This window comes from Pogona vitticeps, chromosome 13 (genome assembly GCF_051106095.1).
Source record: "Pogona vitticeps strain Pit_001003342236 chromosome 13, PviZW2.1, whole genome shotgun sequence".
Classification (NCBI taxonomy): domain Eukaryota; kingdom Metazoa; phylum Chordata; class Lepidosauria; order Squamata; family Agamidae; genus Pogona; species Pogona vitticeps.
In genome coordinates, this window is record NC_135795.1 from 9,295,983 (window position 1) to 9,320,063 (window position 24,081).

The following is a 24,081-nucleotide window of genomic DNA, read 5'->3' on the forward strand; positions in this document are numbered from 1 at the left end:
AGGAATGGGTTTCAAAGGCCTCTCTCTCTCTCTGATGTAATTATAATATTCTCTGTTTTCTTTAAGAATTATAGTGTTGGCGGTATTGCACAACCATTTTGTATTAACATTTATTTTCATGGGCTGTGACCCAGTGGATTCCACTGACTTCTACACTTCGGCTAGGATTGATGATCTCCCTTTGCTTCTTATATTCCTCTTTATGCATCCTAAAAAAAACCCATCCTGTCAATATGGGAGTGGGGGAAACCCTCTGGAGCAGGTTTTTGAGACCACGACAGGTGGCGGGAGTCGTAGGAGAAGATAAACTCAATTCTGCTATTGTGGAATAACAAAGTAAGTTACTAGATCTTGGGCAAGGGGCTGTATTTGTGCTATATACCATATTTTTTCATGTATAAGACGCCCCCATGTGTAAGACACACACCCCTTTCTAATCAAAATGTAAGAAATTTAAGTAGGGCTTAGCAAGTGTAGGGGGAAAGGGATCAAAGCGCTGCAGGATCGCTTTGTTCCCTGCTTTCCCCTCCACTTGTTTTTGTACTCTCCTCAGCTTACTTCCGTGTATAAGACGACCCTCAATTTTTAGTCTAAAGATTTTAGACAAAAGTATAGTCTTATACACGGAAAATACGGTATGTACAAGTCACATTCTTGTGTTAAAGCCATCATCCCATTTTCTCCCAGGAATGTTTGTTGAATGGATTGGGATAATCCAGTTTTACTTAAACCATCTCCATTGTTGATAAGGAGTTGAGAAGACCACCCACAGTCTTACACTGTAAGTTTCAGAGGGGTGTGTGTGTGTGTGTGTGTGTGTGTGTGTGTGTGTGTGTGTGTGTGTGTGTGTGTGTGTGTGTGTGTGTGTGTGTGTTGCTTTGTGACGCAGAAGCCTGATTGATTCGGGATGTACAGGAACACAAAGAGAAGTTAAAAAAATAGGACATGATAATTTTGTAATGAACTACCTGGAGGAGCGTATCTGGCCATAGGAACCTTCTCAATACTTGAAAATACTTAAAATTCTGAGAGGGGGCCCTTCTCTCAGTCCCATTGCCAGCGCAGGTACGGTTGGTGGGGACATGCGAGACAGGGCCTTCTCGGTGGCTGCTCCCAGATAATGGAATGCTCTTCATCGCAAAATCAGGCTCGGCCCCTCCCTTTTATCCTTCCACTGACCCACCTTTTCAGGCAGGCTTTTCACAGATACGACTGAGCCTCTGTATGCCATTTTTTAAAGTCAAGATTTTTTTAACGTGTTACCTGTTTTTAACTATCCACTGTATTTTGATCGCTTTTATAGTTGGATTGGATTTTTTAAAACAAATATCTCTTTACTTTCCCAAACAGAAATGGGGCTACAGAAGGGAAACGGACGAAGGGAAAAATAAAGCTTGAGGGGAAAAAGTCGGATTTAATTTAGTTTAATTGTTATTGTTTTTACAAAATATATATCATATGTTTTTGCTTCTATTCATTTTAATACTGCGAAGCCCTTAAGTTCTCTTATCGGGAGAAAGGTGGCCTGTAAATGAAACAAATAAATAAATTCTGCTCCTCCTCAACATCATCATCATCAACAACAACAACCAGCCTTTGGGTTAGCAAGAGTGGTTTACAATAATTTGCCATGAGAGTAGCAGAGTCGCTGTTTTGTAAAGAAATGACTACTTCCTTTTCTTTTCTGATATAAATTCTTACAGAAACGGTTGCACAGATTTTCAGCACGATGTAAATAAGAGGAAAGTGACTTGTAGCTGAGCACCTTTGGCTTGTTTCTCACTGGTCCCAAGCCCTGGATTGATTTTGCAACCATCTTCTCCTGAAATCTTAGCATTTTAAGAAACAAACAGGAGCCCACATGTAGTTCAAGGTATACCTTGGTGGTTTAAGAAGCAGGGGTTAGGAGGAGATCACAGGACTGAAGGTTGAGCAAAGGGCCAATTTTTGATCTTTGGACCCGTGTTGATCTGCTAGTTCTGATTGCCGTCATGTAAACCGTGAAGCTGGGGGAAAGTTAAGACTTAATCTGGCGTGAATGTCTTCTTTTATCTTGTGTCTCTCTTGACATTTGGGCAAAGGGCGTGATCTGTTCCCAGATGTGAAACAGACAACAGGGGATATCGCTAAACAGCTGAGCCCCAATGTTTAAACCTCATTTGGCCTCCTCGTGAGAAGCCCATCAGCTGAGGTCTTAGCAGTGGGGAGGATTGGACTGGGAACTTTCAGGTGTCCCTTAAATGAAGCTGCTAGGTCTTGGGTACCCATTTGAAACCAAGCCAGTCCAAAGTACTTTACAATCATCATCATCATTGTGAGTGATGGCAGTACATGAACCTGCCTTCTTCCTTGAACAATTTCAAGGTCCTTCATCAAACATCTCATCAAGGAAGAGGCAGTGTTCTTAGTGAGGTCTACCTGACCATAATATTATCATATTTTCACCTCCCAGTTAAGATGGTTCTTTGTTCCATGGCCCTTAACGGGAGCTGATTTTGAAAGTTCATATTTAGGCTGGATGACTACCCTTATATTTATTTGTCTGACGAAGGTTGTTTCATATTATGTTTTCTGTTTATCTTATTTTTTTTTTGCCTTGCTTCATGTTATGCCTTGTGTTTATCATGTTCACAGTTTCATTGCAAGATGCTTTGCCTTTCTCTTTCTCCCTCATTTAAAGGGCATTCATAAAATGTCATTAACGACACCAACAGCAAACATGTTGTTGCTGCCGAAATCCGTTCCTCTGCCAGCTATTGTGGGGGTTCCAGGAAAGCTCCGAAGTCTGAGGGAGGTGGTGTCAGGGGATGTCAGAATCCCTGCCCATCAAAAAGTGCTGATGTTCTGATACTGTGACCCCTAGCACAACTACAACACTGGGTGTAGCTCCATCTCTGATTGACTGTTACCCTGGCAATCCTCAACTCAACAGCAGATACACGACAACTATATTTCTTATGCATGGTTTGATAAACAGGTTTTTTTGCTGTGTTGGGCAAGTTCCGTGTCATATATAAAGGTCAAGCCAAAGAAAAGGCCATTGAGTTGCTCCAGGATAACAAAGCAAGCTTTCTTTTAATATCCTTGCTTGTATATTGCTTATGACCTGCGCAGTCTGGAATCTCAACCTCTGTGATGCTTCTGTTGTAATGTCCGAAGGGAGAAACTCAAGCCTCTCTCTGTCTTATCCCCTTATTTCTTTCTTGTGAAGTTCAGTCTTACACTATTAGCAGATTCACTACCCTGCAAACCCAGTCACTAGATACCCCCTGCACTGCTCCAGCATCTACAGTGGTGCCCCGCTTGACTACGATAATCTGTTCCAGGAAAATCGCTTTTAAGCGAAATCGTCATCAAGCAAAAAAAAAAAAAAAAAATCCTCATTGGAATGCATTGAAAACTGGTCAATGCATTCCAGTGGGGGAAATACCTCATCGTCCAGCAAAGATTGCCCATAGAGAACCGCCTATCAGCTGTTCTAATTCGCTGTAATGCGAAGCTTCCATCCAGAAAGCAGCCATTTTTAGAAGGGAGGGAAGCCATTTTGCGGAGCCGGAAAAAACATCGTTTTGTGAACAAACGGTTCGCAAAGCAGGCTCCTAATTAAAGTAATGAGAAAAAAACCCATTGGAACATTGTTTTGCAATGTCATCGTCAAGCGATTTCGACGTCATGCGGGGTAAGCGTCTAGCGGGGCACCACTGTATTTTGAACCCAAGATTAAGCTGCAAGCCAGAAATGGGTTTTGTAGCTGGAACTGGGGGTGCCTCTTTCTATTAACCTCATACTCAAGGTGCCCACTGGTCCAAGCCTTACACCGAAATAAGGTATTCTCATTCCACAGGGTACATATATTTCGGATGGGATGTGTCTTTGGTTTGCCGTGGCTGCTTATAACAGCAGATGAGTGGTGATGACTGTGATGCAGAGGGGCGTCAAACCTGCTCCAGGGTTTAATCTAAACTCCTCAGGATCTCTCCAAGGTGCTGAATCGCCTCCCCCCCTCCCCACAAGGAGGTTCTGCACCTTGAATGGCGTTCCTGTTAAAACCCAGAGCAGATTTAAGTTCCAAAATAAGGCCCTCCTTTGTGTCACTTGGCTGGCTGGATAGCTCAACCAGTTGAGTGCCTGTCTGCAGAACTAGAGGTCAAGAGTTCAATTCCCCTTTGAGGAGAGAGAAGATCCAGTCTGTGTAAAACTGCACAGTGCCAGAGGGCCACCAGAAGAAGAAAACAGTAAACCATTTCTGAATCCTTTATGCCTAGAAAAGGGTCAATATAAGGCAGGATCAACTAGACCCTAGAAAAGGTTGGAGTCTTTCCCTACCTGATCCATGGATGTCAGGGCTTGAATCTGGGAGCTTCGGAACACCATGCATGAGCATAGTGGTCTTCCTTCATGCAAGAGAGCATAGAGCAAATGCTTTCCATGGACACCCTATTCCTTTTCCCTCTCCACATAATGCATTTGGCATAAACCTCATTGGCAAGCTGCTGCAAGTTAAGTGGTGCACCAAAGGACGTGACTCGGTGCATTATTGCAAATCCCCATGCTAACTTTTAAAGTTGCAGCAGTTCCTGATTGAGATTTATGCCAGCTGCATTTCCATCAAGGAAAAATAAATGCAATAGGGGTTTTTTTTTGGCGGATGCCTTATTTATCTGGTATTCTCATTTGCTTTATGTATAGTATTTACAAGTCTTTTTTTTTTTTTTTTGCCCATCTGGGTATCAAGGTGAAGCGCAACAAAATCACAGTATAAAAACAGAACTGGATCAAAATTATATTTACGGGCTTTTGCTGGAGATCCCAGTTTCTGGACAAGCTCACATTGGCTGATGGTACTTGCCTAGCAAAAATCCCTGCTTGTTCAAGTATGGTCGGGGCCGGCCCTACCCTTAGGCAACAATGAAGTGATTATCAAAGCTGATAAATGCTGGTGGGCAGGCAAAGCAGCTTCTTCCTCACTGTCCTGAACAATCCAGCTGCTCCCTTCTGATGAGCCGCCTGCGCCACGCAACCTGTCCTGGGGTGAGACCCGGAACTAGCAAGACTAATGCCTGCAGCTTTGCAGCATGACTGGTTAAGCATGGGTCACCTGAGACCGGTGTATGTGAGGGAACCCCTTGATCTGAGCATGTCATGGCCGTATCCATTTCATCCTGGCCCCATCTGTTTTGTGTCTCTTCCCGCCAGGGATGTAGGGCTGGAGGGTCTAAGTTTATACCCAGATGCAACAAATCACAGCACTAGCAGCAAGTTCCTGCCTCTTCTCAATGTCAGCCCTTTGGGTCAAAGTCTGGATCATCCCGCTCTAGTGATGCCTCTGCCTGTTGCAGAGTATTGAATTTTGGTCAAATTCCTCTAGCTGCACAGCAGAAGTGCAGGGATTCATAGACCAGAATAGCTTCAAGTTCCTCAGATTAGCCCACTCCTTTTTTACTGGCACTTGCAGTCTCAATAGTAGAAAAAAACAAAAACAAAAGTCATTTCCTTTACTTACAGTTGTAGACCGATCAAACAAACAGCAAACTGACAATCACGACTGCTTTCAACAACAGACTTCAACAGACTAGAGAGAGGGAAAGAACTCAAAAGCAGAGAGGCGGGGCACTCTTCAAATTCCGTGGCAAGAGGGAACAATTATTTGACAAGTCAGCCCAGCCCAGAAAGGTCCCTCCCAGCCACGCCTTCTTAAGGCAGCATGCGAGGTTGCAAATACTCCAATACTTCAATACGGCTTTCAAACTAGCCTGCTGCTACAGTCATGATGGAAGACAATACAGTGGTGCCCCGCATAACGAGCAATTCGTTTAATGATTAATCCGCATAGCGATGTGTTTTTTGCGATCGCTTTGCAATGTTTTTAATGGCAAAAAAGCACTTTGCGATGATCGGTAAGCTGTTTCGCTTACCGATTTCCACATAGCAATGTTTCAAAAACAGCTGATCGGCGGTCCCAAAATGGCTGCCGGTAAAAAAATGGCCGCCCGCTGTGTTTTCGCGCCCATTCCTCGCTTACCGGGCAGCGAAAATGGCGGCTGTATGGAGGATTTTCGCATAACGGTGAGTTTTAAGCCCACAGGAATGCATTGAAGGTGTTTCAATGCATTCCTATGGGCTTTTTTGTTTTGGATAGCGACGATTCCGGATAGTGACAATTTTTCCGGAACGGATTATTGTCACTATGCGGGGCACCACTGTATTCCATTGCCAACGTTGGTGTAACATTCAGTTATCAGTCCCACCAGCTTCTATATGTAGAACAGAAAAGGTATGCCATCCTCTTCTTTAACCCCTGGCAGCAAAATGCCTCGGAGAAACCTGTCTATTGCATGATTTGTATTGGTCTATAATTTGTACTTTGGTCCATATTAGCTTTCCCAAGGTCAAAACAGTTTGCTTCAGGCAGGGGGTGATTTATTCCTGGCTCTCTGCTCCAGAGAGCCATGGCAGAAGAGGTGGCGTGGAGATTCAGGGTCCGGCTACTGGCAAGAGTGTTAACAGGCTTGTCCCCAACCAGAAACAGCGAATGTACAGTCACACTGCCTGCTCATTGAAACAGCCGAGAACAGACTTTAAAACATGGGAAATCTCATCTTTCAGCCTGTCTCCACCTTGTCTATCCTCGCTCCCCCTCCCCTTGTGCATAATACCAATGGGCAGTAATTTTATAAATAACACATAATAGCAATAATTTGCCGTGCCTCTTCTGCTTCTAAAATGCATTTTGGGGGACAAGCAGAGAAGCTTCTCTGGGAGATTGGTCGAGGAGGTGGAAAAAACATCCAAGCTGGGCCTGGTGAGTGGCTGTTTGAGCCAGAGGAGGCGGGGCAGGGGAGAAGCAGCAACCAGTTCATGCCCATCTCTAGCTCTGACAATGCCCCTAAACCAATGGTTCCCAACGTTACGTCTCCAGATGTTCTTAGGCTGCAACTCCCAGAGGGCTTCCTCAATAGCTGTGCTGGTCAGGATTTGCAGGAGTTGAAGTCCAAGCACATCTGGAGACTGGTGCTAGCTTTAGTAGATTGCCTTCTATGGAGTCCCATGATTGGCCCATCCAGGCCACTGCTCTTGATGATGACTGCCAGTGGCCCTCCAGGTTTTTAGCCAGGGGCTTGCCTGACTGTCCTTGGAAATGTCAGGAACTCAGACTGACAAGGGCATACAAAGCATGTCCTGTGCCCCTAAGTACCTTTCCTTGAAGCCTTCAGCTCCTGGAATCATTAGGCAATGTGGTCAACAGAAAGACGCATATGGGATTTTTTAGTCCATGGACATCTGGAGCACTATTGGGTTCCGGGTCTTTCTTTAAATTTAAGAGAGGAATTGTGGCCACATCATACTGCCCTGCAAAGCTTAAACCGGGTGTGTACAGTTGATCGGTCCCCTCCTAATACAGTGGTGCCCCGCATAGCAACGATAATCCGTTCCGTAAAAATCGTCGCTATGTGGATTTGTCACTATGCGAAACAAAAAAGCCCATAGGAATGCATTAAAACACGTTTAATGCGTTCCTATGGGCAAAAAACTCACCGTTCAGCGAAAATCCTCCATACGGCCACCATTTTTGCTGCCCAGTAAGCGAGGAATGGGCGCAAAAAGACAGCGGGCGGCCATTTTTTTTACCCGGCGGCCATTTTGGAACCACCAATCAGTTGTTAGAAAAACATCGCTATGCGGAAATCGATAAGCGAAACAGCTTACCAATCATCGCAAAGTGATTTTTCCCTATCTAAATCATCGCAATACGATTGCTTTTGCGATTGCAAAAACTTAATCGCTATGCGGATTTGTCGTTAAACAAAGCTCTTGTTATGGGGGGCACCACTGTAGCTACTTTTCCGTGTTAATGCCTGATATTTTCACAGAGTGAGCATGGCAGCACATTCTGTTGGCAGGAGCTGAGCTTGATGTTACAGTTTAATGTCCTATAAAAGCAGTGTCTACAGAGATGCGGAGCATGAATTTTGCATGAGAAGCGTGCGTTGAGAAATGACGGCCGCTCTGTTAGACTAAATGCATTTCGAAGCCTGAGGAAAGAGGTGCTGTTCTGCTTGACAGTGAAATGGTGGTTGAAGGCGCTGAAATGGAGGTCTTGGAAAGACCTGCCAGTGAGTGAAGATGGAGCCCGAATGAATGCTACAATGCCAGAGGAGGTGTGGCCGGGGATTTTTTTAACGAAGGAAGCAAGGCCTGGTTCTTAAAGCTCCACTCACCCATCATAACCAGAGCTTGCAAGGCTATTTATAATAATAATCTTAGAAATGTGAAGCTGAAAGAGACCTGGTGGAACATGGAGTCCAGACCCTATCAAGGAGCCACAGTGGAGGAATCAAACTCCCAACCTCTGGCTCTACAGCCAGATATCTAAGCCACTGTGCTAATCAGCAATTTTTAAAAAGTTTTCAGTTGCTGATTGCTCGCCCCATGATAATTTGTCAATGGAAATCATAATTCTAAAAGCACTATATTAGTAATACATTGCTAATTAGTACTGCATTGTGTTATTTTTAATTACTTAGTTTGAGAGAAAATATACAAAATTCACCAAAAATTAGAATGAGTCTCAAAAGGCAACATTTTTAGGAGAGACAAGTTAATTATTACTTTTTATATTTGAAAAAAAGCAGAAAAGGGCCATTGCTAAGACTTCGTTAGACCCTCAGGTCAAGAACTGGTGGTCCACGTCCTGTTGAAGCTAACCAGGGTTCTACGAGAGAGCAACAAACCAATCAAAAGCCAACAACATCTCATTCTAAGACCTAGGTTTGCGTCTTCTGCCTCTCTGTTTCAAAAATTGATTCCTCCACTGGAAACATCCAAGTCTTGAGAAGCCAAGAACAAGAATGAAAAAAGGAGGATGTCAAGAGAGGATTCTGCACCAGGAGGATCCAGCCGTTGTGGAGGGAGTAGAGTAGGGGGTTCTACGCAGGTCCAAGTAGCGTCGAGCGATGGCACAGGAAACGCAGTGATGGGTTCCATGCAGGTCCAAGGGACAGCTAGCGGCTATGCAGGGAAGACTGTGATGGGATCCATGCATATCAAGGGAGGGAAGACCTTGGTGGGTTCTACGCAGGTCAAAGGAGCATCAAATGACAACGCAGGGACAACGCTCATGGGTTCTATGCGGGTTAGAGGAACACCAGCTGCCATGCAAGTGAAGGGAGTGGCCAGCAGTTCTGCAGCGAAGAAAGCAGTAAATGCTTCACTCTTGTCCAACATTGATCTTGTCCAACATGGAAGAAAATGGGGCAGTGGAACTCACAATTACACTTAAAGGTAAAGGTAAAGGTTCCCCTTGACAATTTTTGTCCAGTCTTGTTCGACTCTAGGGGGTGGTGCTCATCCCCGTTTCCAAGCCATAGAGCCAGCGTTTTGTCCAAAGACAATCTTCCGTGGTCACATGGCCAGTGCGACTTAGACACGGAACGCTGTTACCTTCCCACCGAGGTGGTCCCTATTGATCTACTCCCATTTGCATGCTTTCGAACCACTAGGTTGGCGGGAGCTGGGACAAGCGACGGGCGCTCACTCCGTCGCGTGGATTTGATCTTACGACTGCTTGGTCTTCTGACCCTGCAGCACAGGCTTCTGCGGTTTAGCCCGCAGCGCCACCACGTCCCACGTCCCACAATTTCACTTGGGTCCACCTAAACCCTGTTACAACAGAAACCACTGTCCGTGTAAAACAGGCCTGTGAGATGTTGGACCTCTTGTCCTCTTCCACCCACTCTAGTTCCCTTGTATCCCGTGTTAGATCTGGCAATGGAGATTGAAGCAAGCTTGTGTTTGATTTCAAAGGTTCTTTTCCATCCCTTTGTTGAACTTATTTTTGATTCCTTTGCTGAAGGATGCACAGTGGCAAGTACACACGGAGCCTCTGAAAACTGGGGAGGTGGACTGGTTTGGTGAGACCCCTTGTTTCCACCAGGAAGCAACTAGATTATTGAGAGGACCCTTATGAGAACAAGGGAACTGCAGTCCTGCCAAGGTCACTTGGCATCAGATAACAGATGGATGCCTGGTTGATTGATCACTTAGAGGTGGCAACCTTCCCCTCAAAATAGCATGGATGGTTTGGTTCCTTTATTTCGAGCAGAGACAGACATTAGTCTTGCATGGTCTATTACTTTGAACAGGAATATTCAAAGTCCACTGTGTTTGAAATTGATCCAGAAAAAAAATGTACTCAAGGCTGGTGTTTGAAGGATCATCTCTTGATTTCATCACCAAAGATGGGGGCAAAAAATCCTGTTGCAGTCCCTCCGTCCGACCCTTAGTACAAGCCAGGAAGGAAGTTACCATTAACTGTAGTTTGTTGTTCCATTCATGCTAGGAAACCACTGACTGGTGTGGTGCCGTAGACAGAGTGTCAGAGTAGGGACTCAGTGGACCAGGGTTCAAATCCCCGGTTGGCCATGGAAACTCACTGGAAGTAGTAATGGTAAATTATCTTCTAAAATCTTGAGGAAACGTGTTAGAAGAGACATGGTGGCACAGAGCAATAACAGGAAACCATAGTTGAAAGCTTAAAAAGAAACCAGGGCATTAAAACCAAGTTTGACGTTGGTTTAAGATCATGGCTTGTTCTACAGCTAGTAGTATCTTGGTTCAGACAAAGCAAGGAGTTATAGTGGATTGAAAGGTCTGCCAAAGACCAATGAATATAATGATATGTGGAAGCTGTTCAGGGTAGGATGGTGCCCTGTGTCTGTGAGTATCCTCCTCCTGGCAATCCCTTATGGCTGGCTTCTGTATGTCCCTTATGTTCCAAAATGTTGAATTAGTGCAGAGGGAGACCACACCTGTGATACAAGGATCTCTGTAAGCAGGATCTGAAGGCCTTAGGAATGGACCTCAACAGATGGGAAACCTTGACGTCTAAGCGTTCAGCCTGAAGGCAGGCGGTGCATCATGGCCTCTCCCAATTTTAAGAGACCCTTGTCCAGCAGGCCAAGGCAAAGAGGCAGTCCTGAAACCAGCAAAACCAGGGAGCTGGACAGGGAACCGAGTGTATTTGTCTTCAGTGTGGAAGGGATGGTCACTCTCAAATTGGCCTTCTCAGCCATCCAAGACCATTGTTCCAAGACCTCTATTCAGAGCACATTACCCTAGTCTCTTGAGACTGAAGGATGCGTACCTAGTATGTCCCTAATCATAATTCTTCTCCCAGATCCTGTTCTGAAGTCACCCGGTTTACTTTTGCACGAGACTTGAGCCATGCCTAGGAGGAATGACCCAAAACCGGCTGCGTGTATGTTTTCAACTGAGCTTGACTATAGAAGGATTGAGGGACATTGTTGGTCTAGACACCAAAACCCACAGTACTATCTCCGCACTTGTGAATGATGTGTACCACTCCACTATATCATCACAGCATGTTGTCATGACAATTCCCTTTCTTTTATTTTCTTTTTTTAAAGGATGCATGATGTTCTGCTTGGAAAGGAGTTTGGTAGAAATCTTCATGGCCAGCTGTGTGAGATGACCATCATTTAAAGGGCTCCTCTTGAGCAGGTTTATTTATTGTTCCATTAAAAGGTTTGCAGTGGTTTTATGGGTGTGTGTGTGTGAATAGGGGTGTGTGCCTGCTTTTATTCCAGGATATATGGAGAGTAGCTTTTTAAAAGCTCAGCACTGCATGCTGCATGGGGTTGAGCCTCTAGATTCAAATCTTCTAATGGATTTTCGTAGCTAGCCATCAAACAGCAACCTCTAGAACAAAGCCAGCCAGTCCGTTATCTGCTCAGTGCAAAGAAAGTGACTTTATAGTGAAAAGACCGTCTTTTCTTCTCTCTTCCTCTTTTTAAATGAACCATCTGGTAACTTGCTTGCTTCTATTTACTTTGTCGGGTTTTTAAAAGAGGGAGGGAGGATCATTCTCAAGAAATATGGAAATGTGATATCGGTACAGTATTATCTAGGATTGTATTGCTTGGTTTTTATTCTTTCTAAGGTCCCCGTCTCTATAACTGGGATGTGTACACAGTTAAATGGCTGTTTGTTTGCTTGGTTTATTTATTTATTGGGTTAGTCAGTTGGGGGGTCTTTCATCTGAAACTTTTCCATTTGTTTATTGTATAGCAAAGTAAAAGATGAGGCTGTTTTTTTCCTTCTCAACTGGTTTTAATAAAGTCGAGTACCAGAAGGGCAAATTGAGGGGGTGGGCTTGCAAACATGGGATAAGTGGATCTCTTTTTTGGGGGGGAGGTCTAAAATGTGTGACATATTTTATCAACAGTCACTGAGATAATCCAAAAGCTATACAGAGAATGGAAGTGATTTGTGTTAGAAGAATTTATGACATAGATTTTCTTAAAGTAGTACTGAAACCATTTGATTTCTTTCAAGCTTAGCACGTAGCTCGCTGTGGTCCAAACCCAAAACCCGATATACAGTCTAGATGGATTTTCTGTTGATGGCATAGACTGCCAGCTTTGCTACTGCATCCGTAGTGAAGTTGTGTGTTTATTGGCCAGTCTCCTGGAATTCAAAACACGGCAGTGTTTCTACTGGGTGACGGAGGTGGTTGTGGAAGTCTTACCCCTAGAGGGTTGGGAGATGAAGTGGCATCTTGGCATTGGGTTGGAATGATCCAGGTACGGATAAGTCTTCCCCACCCACCCAATGGCTGGAAGCAGATGGCATTGAGGTTTGCTCGATGTCTGAATTCCAGGAGACCGGCCAATAAACACACAACTTCACTACGGATGCAGTAGCAAAGCTGCCATTCTGCACCAGCATGAGAAAATTTCTGTAGTCTACGATTTATGAAGCATGGTAGATTTTGTGGGTCCCCAAGCGCTGAGGTCCGTCATAGAGGTACGGTGCTTCTTCTACACCTTATTTTCAAAGGACTTTTGTCGCTGTGCTCCACTGCATGTTTCTTTTTCAGAAAAGGACACGGTTGGGCTTTGTTTCTGCTTCTGTGTTTCGGTTTCAAGTGCATGGGTCTACATTGTGAACATAAAAGAGGCTAACTGCATTTTCTCTGGAGCTGTGGAAACTATTTCTGGAAGGAAAACTTTCAACAGAATATTATCTCCAGCACTATTCTCAAACCACTGCTGCTAAGGTTTTAGGGAGCTTTGATGGTTGAAAAGTACACAACTGGTTTATAGTTGATATACAGGTAAACCTGATGATATCAACGTATTAATCATCTGGGAAGGTTTATAGAGACATCGGTCTGTTACAGAGCTGCCGGTATTGACAACTGGTGCACAACTGGTTTATAGTTGATATACAGGTAAACCTGATGATATCAACGTATTAATCATCTGGGAAGGTTTATAGAGACATCGGTCTGTTACAGAGCTGCCGGTATTGATAAGTCAAGCAGGAGTGGATGGGGTGGACTTGTTCTGATGCTTCTGAAAATACTTGTGGGTTTCATTGAGTGGAACACTAATGGCATTTCACAGTAGTGTTCTTCACATCTGGAATCACACCTCTGGCCCAGAAATCCTACCTTAATGCTTTCATCTGAGATTAGATCTATAGGACATATGATTTGATCTGGGGCATTTCTGAGTCTTTATTTGGACAGTGGGGCGTTGGACTTCATCTAGTCCAGTGGTTCTCAAACCGGGCTCCCCAGATGTTCTCAGACTGCAACTCCCAGAAGCCTTCATCGCTAGCTGTGCTAGCCAGGATTTCTGGTAGTTGTAGTCCAAGAATATCTGGCGACTCAAGGTTGGAAACGTAGAGTTTGAGCATAGATGCAACTTAATATGGCAATGACCAGTGTTTCCAGCATTTGTGGAGGTTGTTTGCTTTGTTTTTGAAATAGAGGATGTCCAAAATACTTTGGTGCTTCCAGAAAGGGTCTCACCAAACCCCAGCTGATTTCGTGAGTCTTAGTGAAAGAAGATGGCTCATTGGATGAGGCTTCTTCTGGTGTTTGATCCTGGAGGAGCCGAGGGTTACTTTGAGGTTTATCAAGCATTCTGTCATGCGAAGACCAGGTCTGGCGGACATGTTCTCTAGGAAGACTGATTTGGTGAAGGTCCTCCTTGACTAAGCTTGGCTAAATCTCTCCTTTAATGTTCACCTTCAATGTATTGTGATTGTTCTAGTGTGAATAGAGATGGGATAATTGCGTCCATCTCTCCGGGGAGATGAATATGAAGATCGCTGCCATCAGCCAGTCCACTTACGCATGTGGCTGTCGTCGTTCACGCCGCAATAATCCCAGAAGTAACCCAGCCAGCAATTCCCCGCCTCCCTGCATTGCTGACCACTGAGCTGAGGAGGCAGGACGACAAGTCTCCCTACTGAGTGGTCAGCAGCGCAGGGAGACAGGGGAGTGTCATTTTCCCAGTTTGTCCCCATCTCTAGTCCCTGGATGTTTCGGGACTATGTACAACTCCCAGAAATCCTGGCCAGTGTAGCCAGTGGTGACCGCTTCTGGGAGTTTTAGTCCAAGAACTAACCTGGGTAGGGGAACCTGGACATTGTAGTCCAAAAAAGAACAATTAAGCCAATTGCTTGCAACAGAAGTTTCAAATTAGGACAAAACATGTATTAGATGAAGCTGGAAGTCCTAGGATGCCCATCCTTTCTTCTACCTTCTTTTGTAGGCATCATCATCATGATGTCCTGTTCAGTCCATGCGACTTATGCCAACCCGTTTCAGTGTTTTCCAGGTAGACAATACGCAGAAGTGGAAGGAAAAGTCTCCCAAACTTTAGCTTTCCCCCCACCCCAGTACCTTTTTCTCCCTCACCTAGTACTGCTGGTGATGGATTCTATTAATCATGTGTTTTTCTTGCAGCTCAAACCTTCTGGGAAGAGGCCACCAGATTAGGAAACAGTTTTTAAGAAACACCTTTCTCCTCTTTCTCTCTCCTGTTACAACTGATGAGCGAACCATAACTCATTTCCTGCGTCAACACAACAAGGCTGATTAAGATGGTAATTAGCCACATGTCTCACAGTGGCACCCGAGCTGTTCTGTCCGCACTCCCCACAACTCTTCCTGTTGGGTAGACACACTTCCTAAACTGTCTGTGATTCAAGAGCAGATGAATCTTGGAAGGGGCTCAAAGTCTGGCGTAATCGGGGCCCAGTCAAGAGCAATTTGTTTGGGAAGTTGGCATCTCAGAGGGGTTGGAGAAAAAAAGCTAGGAAGAAAGTTCATTTAAGGAACGCATCAACACCAAAGAGCGATCTCCCTACACATAAATTCCAGTTTTACTCTTCATTATCTTTGAGAAAGATTTCGGAACAAGTGAGTGTCCTGGAATATAATAAAAACCAGCCAAGGCTCACAACACAGAATGGCCACTTCCCTCGGGACTGGGTTAACAGTCTATCCATTTCGAACAAAATCCTGTTGTTTAGCCTAGTAAATCGCAGCAGAAAAGCCCCTTTCGAATCGAGGGGGATTTCTGCTTCATCTCCTCTGTATGTTGCTTTGATTCAAATATGCCTACTCTAACTGTGACTTCCTTTGGTTATTTTTATGTGCCGTCAAGTCGGAACTGACTTAGTGACTCTGATTGGGCTTCCAAAGTGAGTTATTTAAGGAGTGGCTTTCCCAATTCCGGGGACGTGGGTGGCACTGTGGGTTAAAGTGCAGAAGCCTCTGTGCTGCAAGGTCAGAAGACCAGCAGTCGTAAGATCGAATCCACGTGACGGAGTGAGCTCCCGTCACTTGTCCCAGCTCCTGCCAACGTAGCAGTTCGAAAGCATGTAAATGTGAGTAGATAAATAGGTACCACCACGGTGGGAAGGTAATGGCGTTCTGTGTCTAGTTGCGCTGGCCACGTGACTATGGAAACTGTCTTCGGACAAACGCTGGCTCTACATCTTGGAGATGGGGATGAGCACCGCCCCTTAGAGTCGAACACAACTGGACTAAATGTTAAGGGGAATCTTTACCTTACTTTTCCCAGTTCCACACCCCCAAGGAGCTTCCATGGCTGAGTGGGGATTCAAACCCAGGATACCTGAGTCCTCGTCTGTCACTCTTTCTGCTATACCACACTGAATATCGCTTCCTTTAGCATAGTGGCTTCATTTACCATAGTAAAATTGCACTCTGTTTCTGAAGCAGCAGGATTTTGGCCAGTAGCTTCCCAGGGAAGTCGAACTTCACCTCTTCTTGTTTTAGAAAACCAACACACCTCCTCTTTGCTTCTGGGTTTCTAGATCCTCCAGTTTTTTTGTCGGAAGGATGACGAGAATGAGGGACATTCTAGACATGTCTCTGATGTGAATTATGCAGAGATGTGATATTTTTTGGGGAGAGGGCAGCTGAGCCCAGTTCTTGACACAGCAACGTTTGGCTTCTTCATCATCACACTCAGAAGTCCACAGCCAGCACGACACCAGTTCTAATTAAAAAGAACAACAGCAAACATTTATCTCTGATTTGACAAAGCATCTCCCCATCATGAGCCTTGCCGCAGGCTGAAAGCAACATCTTCCAAGGGCAGAGAGACAGGGGAGGCCTTTGGGTTATGGCCTCCCATCTATGAAATTGTTTCTCAAGGCATGATCACCGGACACTAACACTATTAGGATCTTTTTGTTGCCATGTCAAGCCTACATTTCTGCTCCCAGGCATCCAGTGGGTTATTCCTGGTTGATTTGTATGGATGATTCTAGCAGGACCTTGGTACTATCAGAAATAGGTTTATACTTGACAACACACTGCTTCCACCCAAACCGGCAAAATATCTCTACTTACCCTTAACACCTAAACAACGCAAAGCTCTTACTCTGGCCAGCTTCAATGCACTTCCGTCAGCAGTCCAGGATGGGAAGTATAACAACACCCCTTACACTCAGCGTCTATGCCCCTGTAACTCTGGTGAGATTGAATCTATCCCCCATGTGTTACATCACTGTGCTTTTTACTCTAACATTCGAGAAGTCCATGTTGACCCTTACATAAGGGCATTTCCTGGACGATCAGAGGCACACTACACACAGCTTTTGCTGACAGGGCGATGCCCTGGCAGATATATTGGGCTTAATTCAGATATGCTGACAAAAGTTGCTAAGTTCTGTGCTGCTGCAATAAAAATCCGTGAAGGAAAGGTTCCACCTAAAGCGCAGCTATAGAAGCTGTAAATTGGTGTATACCAATTAATGATCACACGGGCTATATGAGCTTTAAAATAACAAATTTGGCATTCTATGCAAGCTGTAATAGCCCATAGATAAGGCCTATGATAGGGAGGTAGGAGATATCTAGTAAGATGTATATATGTATATATAGATGCTTTTAGTGCTTTGGTGTTTTTAGTGTTTTTAATACTTTTATATTGTTTTTATGTCTCCTAATTTTAAAAAAATGTATCTTACTTTTGCTGGTCAATGACCGTAATAAACATTTATTATTATGGGTGATTCTAGCCTTGTAATCTGCTCTTAGAAAAAAGTTCTCTCTCTCTCTCTCTCTCCCTGCCTCCCAGTTTGTCTGCCCATCCATGCATCCTGGTAATAGTAATAATTGTGTGCTGTCAAGTTGACTCTGGCTTATGTCAATCTTTTTTTGTTGGTTTCTAGGAGTGAAGTACTCAGAAGTGTTTTACCCTTCCCTTCCTCTAGGGGGAGCCCTAGGACTGTGCAGCTGGCCCAAGGGCCCCCAGGCTGGCTCTTCTCCCAAGAGGCCCCATGGGGGAATCAAACTCCCAACTTCTGGCTCTCCAGCCAGAGACCGAAACCTCTGAGCTGTCTAGCCAGCTCTTTGTCTGAGCCTTGCTTTTTCGCTGTTTCTTGCAGGAAGAATGCAAACAGATCTTGGCCTGGCAGAAATCCAACTCACAGTCAGATTCCCACGATGACGAAATTTCTCCTCCGCCTCCGAACCCGGTGGTCAAGGCGCGACACCGAAGAGGGGGTGTCAGTGCAGAAGTTTACACCGAAGAAGATGCAGTTTCTTACGTTAGGAAGGTAAGGGACTGCATCACGTCCATACTACAAGTGATCAATTGATGTAGGTGTGATACAATACAATTTTCTTTCAAGTGTATAAATAGGCAGCTGTACAGATTCAAAAAATTGAAGTGTCCCTCTGCTGGAAATCCAATAGAACTGGGGCTGTAGTTGAACCCAGAGCTTAGAAAGTTACTTTGGAAAAGTAATCGGTTACACTTAGATCCACAGAAAGTAGCTAACCATCATCATATTTGCAGGTTTTAAGGTCAGAGGTAGACACATCATTCTGTTGCAATAAAAATTAATAACGTTAGCTCAAAGTGTATTAAAACACGACTGAATTAATGCTTGTCTAAAAGGATAGCAGTGTAAAGAGAGCACAGCATCCAGCCTTTAAATCCCCTTTCTCAGCAGCCTGACAGTTGTGAAAAAACTGTGTATCAAAGGTGTGATGACTAGGAGAAAGATTTTGCTGATAATCTACTTCTGAGATCAGAATGCTGGCTTAAAAAAGAGATTTGTTTTATTTGTTTCTTAGGGGTGGTGAAGGATCATTATTATTGCTCCAATCCTAGAAATAATTTGTGCACTGTTAAGTAGTCAATGTGGGGCAGAAATAGAGAGAAATACTCATAATTCCCCCTAGTGCCCGCTTCTGATATTGCACCTTCTAAATACAAAAATATGGGAAACAAACAATGCTCCCTGCTACTTAGGCTTGATAAAGAAATAGATTAAAGCTTGAAAAATTCCTTTTAAAATGCCCTAAAATGCCATTAAAAGTGGTTTTGAAAGTAATTGGCAAATGTTACTAGCAATCTCAAAAAGTAACTTTATAACTATTTATTATATATTTTAATATGACTTAGTTGTACTCTCATTACTCCCAAACTTAACCAGTTACTTTTGAGCTCTGCTCTAGACATGACAGTACACCACCATCTCTCACCACTGCTTCTGACCTCAGAACTTGGAAAACAATACAGTGATGTCTTGCTTAACGATTGCCCCGCTCTATGACGAAATCACTGTACGATTAGGTTTTTGCGATCGCTTTTGCGATCACAAAACGATGTTTTAAATGGTTTTTTTTTTCGTTTAACGATTATCGGTTCCCTGCTTCGGGAACCGATTTTCGCTTTACAATGATCAGCAAACAGCTGATCGTTGGGTTTCAAAATGGCCACTGGCTGCTTAAAATGGCTCCCTGCTGTGTTTTTGGATGGATTCCTCGCTTTACAGGCAGCAAAAATGGCCGCCCCTATGGAGGATCTTTGCTGGATGGTGAGTTTTCAGCCCATTGGAATGCATTGAGTGGTTTTCAATGCATTTCAATGGGCTTTTTAATTTCGCTTTACGACGTTTTCACTCTACAGCGATTTCGCTGAAACGAATTAACGTTAAGCGAGGCACCACTGTATTTTATTAATAGTTTCCAATTCTGGGGGGTTGTCATCCCAAACAAGTAATATTTGGGACTTCTAACTGAAGAGCAGTCCCCGCCATGGTGAGGCATTTGGTTGAACCTAGATGACACTCTGCCCCTCTTCTTCCTCTCCTTTTTTATTTCGATGTTCAGGTGATTCCCAAGGACTATAAAACCATGACCGCCCTGGCCAAGGCCATCTCCAAGAATGTGCTCTTTGCCCACCTGGATGACAATGAGAGAAGGTATGAGATCATTCCTTGATTTTGCTCTGGGCTCCCACTAACCATGGCGAGCTGAATGTCTGGCTGGCGTCGGGGAAATGCACATGGGAACAGATCCACCACATTGCAGAGAAGATCCGTTCTCTCTGTTCCTAGCAGTCTTTGACTCATTTTGACCCATGCCTCTTCTGAGCTTCTTTTGATCTTGACAAGAAGCGCATAGCGGATCAGGTCCAAGACCTATTGAAAGCCCAACATTCTGTCCTCCTTGTGACCCACCAGTTGTTGCCTATTAGAAGCTCACTAGCAGGACATGAGGACAATTACACCCCAGCCTCACAGTCCCTAAAAACGGGTATGTTCTGATACTAATGGTGGCATATAGCCATCTGGGCTAGTAGTCATTAATGGCCCAAACCACCCTTGAATTCTCATGTCCAGCTACACTTAAGGGTCCTTCCAGTTAATATGCTCCCTTATGGTCTATCCAGACATTGTGCCTCTTCTGTCTTTTCCTCCTGAGCAATTTTTTAAAACAGAAAATTAAAAAGCCATAGGATAAAGGTAAAGATTCCACTTGACATTTAGTCCAGTCATGTCCGACTCTAGGACGTGGTGCTCATCCCTGTTTCCAAGCCGTAGAGCCAGTGTTTGTCCGAAAGTTTCCGTGGTCACGTGGCCAGCACAACTAGACACGGAATGCTGTGACCTTCCCACCGAGGTGGTACCTATTTATCTACTCACATTTTTATATGCTTTCGAACTGATAGGTTGGCAGGAGCTGGGACAAGCGACGGGAGCTCGCTCCATCGTGTGGATTCAATCTTACGACTGCTGGTCTTCTGACCTTGCAGCACAGAGGCTTCTGTAGTTTAGCACGCAGCACCACCACATATGAAGCTATAAGGAAGTTGACAGGTTAGGACAGTGATGCCTGACTGCCTCTAAAACTCCATGAATTAGATACAGCAATTGCACAATAAGTTTTTCTGGAAGCCACCCAGGCATCATAGAATAGGTTCAGAGGTAGGAAATGCTACTTTAGGCTGCAACCCCCTAAACTGGACTGAGGAAAATTCAGCTGTGCGAGTTTGCAAGCCAAACCGACTAGGTACAGCACTGATTGGCTAGTCTTTATGCAGTCTCACTTGTTTCCTCTCTGAATACTTGTGGAACAGTTTTGAAACTTTTTAAAAGAGCTATACTTAAAACGTAAACACTAACAAAGGAATGCACTGTATAAATTACACTTCTCCTTTCAACAACACTGGGGTTAGAGATGCTAGGCCTTCATATCGTTCAAAATCCGTATATAATAACTCTTTTCCCTCCTCCCTCGCAAACAGAACTGCAAAGCATAAACAGTTGGTTCACACACACACACACACACACACACACACACACACAGAGAGAGAGAGAGAGAGAGAGAGAGAGAGAGAGAATAGTTCTCTATCAGCGTTCTCTTTCATAGCACTGATGATCCTTTCCATCAAGTACTGTGTGTAATGAGATTTAATTGTCCTTATGACACCCTGATCTAGAGGCTGAATTAGATATGTTGTATTTGGGGGCAAGTAGACCACTTTGATGTCTTCAGTGTTGAAATTATGGGGTTCTTGGTGGCCAGGAGCACTGTATTTATTGAATATTTATTTACTGAAGATGGATGGATGGATGGATGGATGGATGGATGGATGGATGGATGGATGGATGGATGGATGGATGGATGGATGGATGGATGGATGGATGGATGGATGGATGGATGGATGGATGGATGGATGAGTTAGTCAATGGATGGATGGGTAGTCAATGAATGGATGGATGGGTGGGTGAGTGAGTGGGTTAGTGGATGGATGGATGGATGGATGGATGGATGGATGGATGGATGGATGGATGGATGGATGGATGGATGGATGGATGGATGGATGGATGGATGGATGGATGGATGGATGGATGGTTAGTCGATGGATGGATGGGTGGGTGGGTTAGTTAATGGATGGATGGGTGGGTGGGTTAGTCGATGGATGGATGGGTGGGTGGGTGGGTTAGTCGATGGATGGATGGGTGGGTGGATGGATGGATGGATGGATGGATGGATGGATGGATGGATGGATGGATGGATGGATGGATGGATGGATGGATGGATGGATGACCAAATTTTTGCTGTTCAGACTCGTGCAATTCCAGGGAGAAGTGTAATATATATTTGTTCAGTGCTTTTTATTTGTTGAGATGACGGCTTGCATGGAAGGAAGGTAATCCTTTTTCATCATTGTGTTCCAACCTCTAGCATTGTACACTTGTCATTTACATTGTAAATGGAAGAAGCAGCAGAGTGTTCTATTAAAAAAAAAAGAACCAGTGCAACTTGTGTTTCAATTTTACATTTTTTGGGCAGGCATAACGAATTTCTCGTACAAACGGAGGCTGCAACACCCCACCCTTTGACTCCACAGCAGCTCCGTCTACGTGGAGGAAGTTCTGCTGGAGTCAATAAGTGATGCATCTCAACCTTGTTTTGCATTTTCTTTTCCAACAATGTGTTGTCATTGCGAGGTGGCAGCTGGCTTCTCCTTGCTGTTGCATTAAAGAAAGGGGGGGAAAAAAGGAACTGTTTCTAAGATTTCCAGAAACAAAGGTGGTCTTTCACTCCGCTGCAACAGCTGTAAAATGCTGGCCCTCCACGCTCTGTCAGCTGCTGAATTGACATCCTGCGTCTGGCAGCAACAGAATACTTCCAGTATTTGATAACAACAGATTATTTTGCTGTCCGCCACCCCCTTTTTAAAAAAAGTGTGGGCGTGCGTTGGCAAGGGGAATCAGGCTGTATTTTTGAGATCAGTGGTAACCATGAGTGACAACTCAGGACAACACAATGGGTTTCTGGCACGAAGTCTGCAAAACGTCTAGGACCAAACGAAGACGCTTTGCTTCCAGAGGCAAAAAACCAAATTGGGATACTCGCTGAATCTTATTTCATCGCTGGTGACCAGGCACTGTTTTCAGAGTTTGGACAGTTCCCTTTTTTTTTTGTTTTTTTGAGGGTGGTGGTGGTAAAATTCCCAGAATCCCCCAGCAGTCCTCGTGGTTGAGGAATCTGGGAGTTGTAATCCAAAATTGCATTTTTCGAAGTTCTGAGTGTTTTGTGTTGCTAATTTTGGTTAAATTCCAATAGCTGTGCAGCAGACGTGCAGGGATTCCAGAATTTAGTCCGCCCCCTTTTTTCTCCTTAACTGGCACTTACAGTCACAGCTACTGACTGCTTCCAACAGAGGGGGGAAAAAGACACAAAGGAAAGAGGCGTGGCTTTCTTAGAACTCAGAGGCAGGGAAGAAATGATTGGTTAGTGCTGGACAGATTGACAGTTACCCCAGCCCAGACGGGTTCCTCCCAGCCAAACCTACTAAAGGCAACATGCGAGGTTGCAAAAAACCCAGCATTTTCCATTGCCCAGTGAGGACAGTCAGGTTGTTTAGCAGGTATAAGGCAGGAGAGGTAGGATCTGCATTCTGAATTCTAAGAGTTGAGCAAGGGGGTTATGAAGAATAGTGGGGGCGGGCAGTAGGGGCTGCCCTGCAGAATGCATCACCCAACGGAATGTCTTTCTTCCGCCTAATGACAGGGCTGGCCCTAGCTATGTTCATGCCTTCCACATCTGAGACAAGCCTCAAATGCTTAGGCTCCTTGTCTTTTGATAAGCCCATTTTTTTTGGAGTCAGTAAATGAGGGCTGTTCATGGATCCCCCCCCCCCATTTGGCTTGGAGGGCAATTCAGGGCTTAGGAATGCATCTCACGTTCAGTCCGGAGTGGTTCGTGCTCCTTGTGAACCGATCCAGAGGTGGAATCGGTTTGTAAATGTGGCGGAGTCCATGCACTGGAAAACCAAAAATGACTGGGACCGTTCTGTTTGTTTTTGGACCGCTCTATGAAATTTGGAGACAAGATAGATCTTAAAGGGGGAAACGAACCTGGCAAATCCTTGAGGATTTTTGTACTAGACACTGTGAAAGTTTGCTTTAAAAAGAAACTAGTACGTTGTACCCATTTGTAACCCATCTAATCTGATCTGTGCTCCAAATCGAGACCAGTTTACAAATTGACTTCACTTTGCCCCAGAACCGAATGTCGTTTCAGTCCCGATTCTGTACAAGCTAGTCCAAGCCGGACCAGTTTCAATTAAGTTTGGGTTTAGTGAATCCAGTGCACAGCCCTAGAGTAAACCAACCTTGGTAGGCACAAGACCATCGCATCTCAGCATAAGTGATTCCCCAGAGCCCCAGAACCAGAGAGGAAACTTCAAAGCCTCTTTCCTGCATCATATCCTGATAGAAATCGCTCTTCCTTAATCTGATGTTTCCTTCTGTGAGGCAAGAATAGGAAACCTCCAGAAGTTTTTGGACTACAAACCCTATCATCCCCTAGTATGAGCTGTGTTGGCTGGGGCTGATGGGAGGTGTGGTTTTCCCCAGACATTTGGAGGGTTGGGCAGGGACCCAGTGTTGAGAACGACTGGTCTAAAGAGTATAATTGCTGAA

General features: G+C 44.6%; 1 protein-coding gene and 1 long non-coding RNA gene across 2 annotated transcripts in view; both read left to right on the top strand.

Annotated features, from left to right (window-relative positions):
• The window catches only part of PRKAR1B (protein kinase cAMP-dependent type I regulatory subunit beta), a 95,668-nt gene that overhangs the window by 3,252 nt on the left and 68,335 nt on the right, over positions 1-24,081 (top strand). The window contains exons 3-4 of the mRNA XM_072983003.2: positions 17,740-17,910; positions 19,475-19,566. Coding sequence (XP_072839104.1) covers positions 17,740-17,910; positions 19,475-19,566 — 263 coding nt within the window. The remainder of the gene's footprint in view (positions 1-17,739; positions 17,911-19,474; positions 19,567-24,081) is intronic.
• Positions 247-1,392, top strand: LOC144584723 (uncharacterized). The gene is made up of 2 exons (XR_013539154.1): positions 247-336; positions 1,351-1,392. It is a non-coding gene; the product is annotated as an uncharacterized LOC144584723 (long non-coding RNA).